The sequence below is a fragment of the Helobdella robusta genome, assembly GCF_000326865.2.
Source record: "Helobdella robusta unplaced genomic scaffold HELROscaffold_1561, whole genome shotgun sequence".
Taxonomy (NCBI): domain Eukaryota; kingdom Metazoa; phylum Annelida; class Clitellata; order Rhynchobdellida; family Glossiphoniidae; genus Helobdella; species Helobdella robusta.
In genome coordinates, this window is record NW_008703872.1 from 2,268 (window position 1) to 3,490 (window position 1,223).

General features: G+C 36.0%; 1 protein-coding gene across 1 annotated transcript in view; it reads right to left on the minus strand.

Annotated features, from left to right (window-relative positions):
• Nucleotides 1-348, minus strand: part of HELRODRAFT_184632 (hypothetical protein) — a gene marked incomplete at both ends in the record, with an annotated part of 1,757 nt that extends 1,409 nt beyond the window's left edge. Inside the window, one exon of the mRNA XM_009015390.1 lies at nt 243-348. Coding sequence (XP_009013638.1) covers nt 243-348 — 106 coding nt within the window. The remainder of the gene's footprint in view (nt 1-242) is intronic.
• Between the last annotated feature and the right edge of the window lie 875 nt (nt 349-1,223).

Here is a 1,223-nt window from a genome sequence, read left to right on the forward strand (position 1 = left end):
ATATAAGAAGTAGAGGGAGAAAGAAAGAAGAAAGAATGAAAGAATTGAATAAATGTATGATAATTAATTAATTAAAATGTTGAATTGACGAATTGACAAGAATCAACAACAAAACACAGTTGAAAGAATTAGCGGATGAAGAAACGAAGGCGCAAACAAACAAATAGTTGAATTATTATTATTTTTATTATTATTATTATTATTACTGTTATTATTATTATATTGTTATTTTCCTCAGCCACTTTTGCTGGCATCTACCGGGAGTCCAGCGGATTCCTGAGGTCTAGGATTAAAACTTCCTGCTGTTAGAAACTTTCGAAGTATGCGAGCAGTACCGAGTAAGGCCATCTTCTGCATTTGTGCAACACTTTCCTTTCCAGGCAGTTCATTGAGATACCTCTGCAGCTCCTGACGTACAGCTCCCAATGCACCAACTACTATTGGGATCGCGCGCGTTTTTTGTCTCCCGCATACGTGAAATCCCGATCTGTCTTAAAATTTGCTTAGTTTTTCAACTCCCCTTGTAGGAACATTCGTGTCATCGGGAACTGCAACAGCGACGAGCGGGCATTTTTTGTTGTTTTGATTGTGGAGTATGATATCTGGCCGGTTAGCCCCAATACTACCCGTGTAGCTTATAGCCCAGTTGTACGTAACTGTTGTTTTGTCCAACTCGACAACCTATTCAGGCTGGTGGTCGTACCAGCGGTCAGGCACATTTTGACCAAGTTATTATTATTGTTTTTTTTTATTATAATTATAATTATTATTATTGTTATTGGCTAATATTAATGATAAGACAAAAAAAGAAAATGAATGAATGAATGAATGAATGAATGAATGAATGAATGAATGAATGAATGAATGAATGAATGAATGAATGAATGAATGAATGAATGAGAGAAGAACTGTATGAATGATGATGAGAATGAATGAAAGAAGAAGTGTATGAGTGAATGAATGTATGAATGATGATGAGAATGAATGAAGGAATAAATGAACGAACGAAACCCTTAAACTCCAATCAGGGCAATAAATCGTGCAATAAAGTATTACGTTGGTGATAAAAATAACTTATGATGATGATGATGATAGCGGTGATGATGATGATGATAGTGAGTGCTGCTGATGATGATGATAGTGCTGATGACGGTGATGGTGGTAATTATGATGATGGTGATGGTGGTAATTATGATGATGGTGGTGGTGATGATGATGATGGT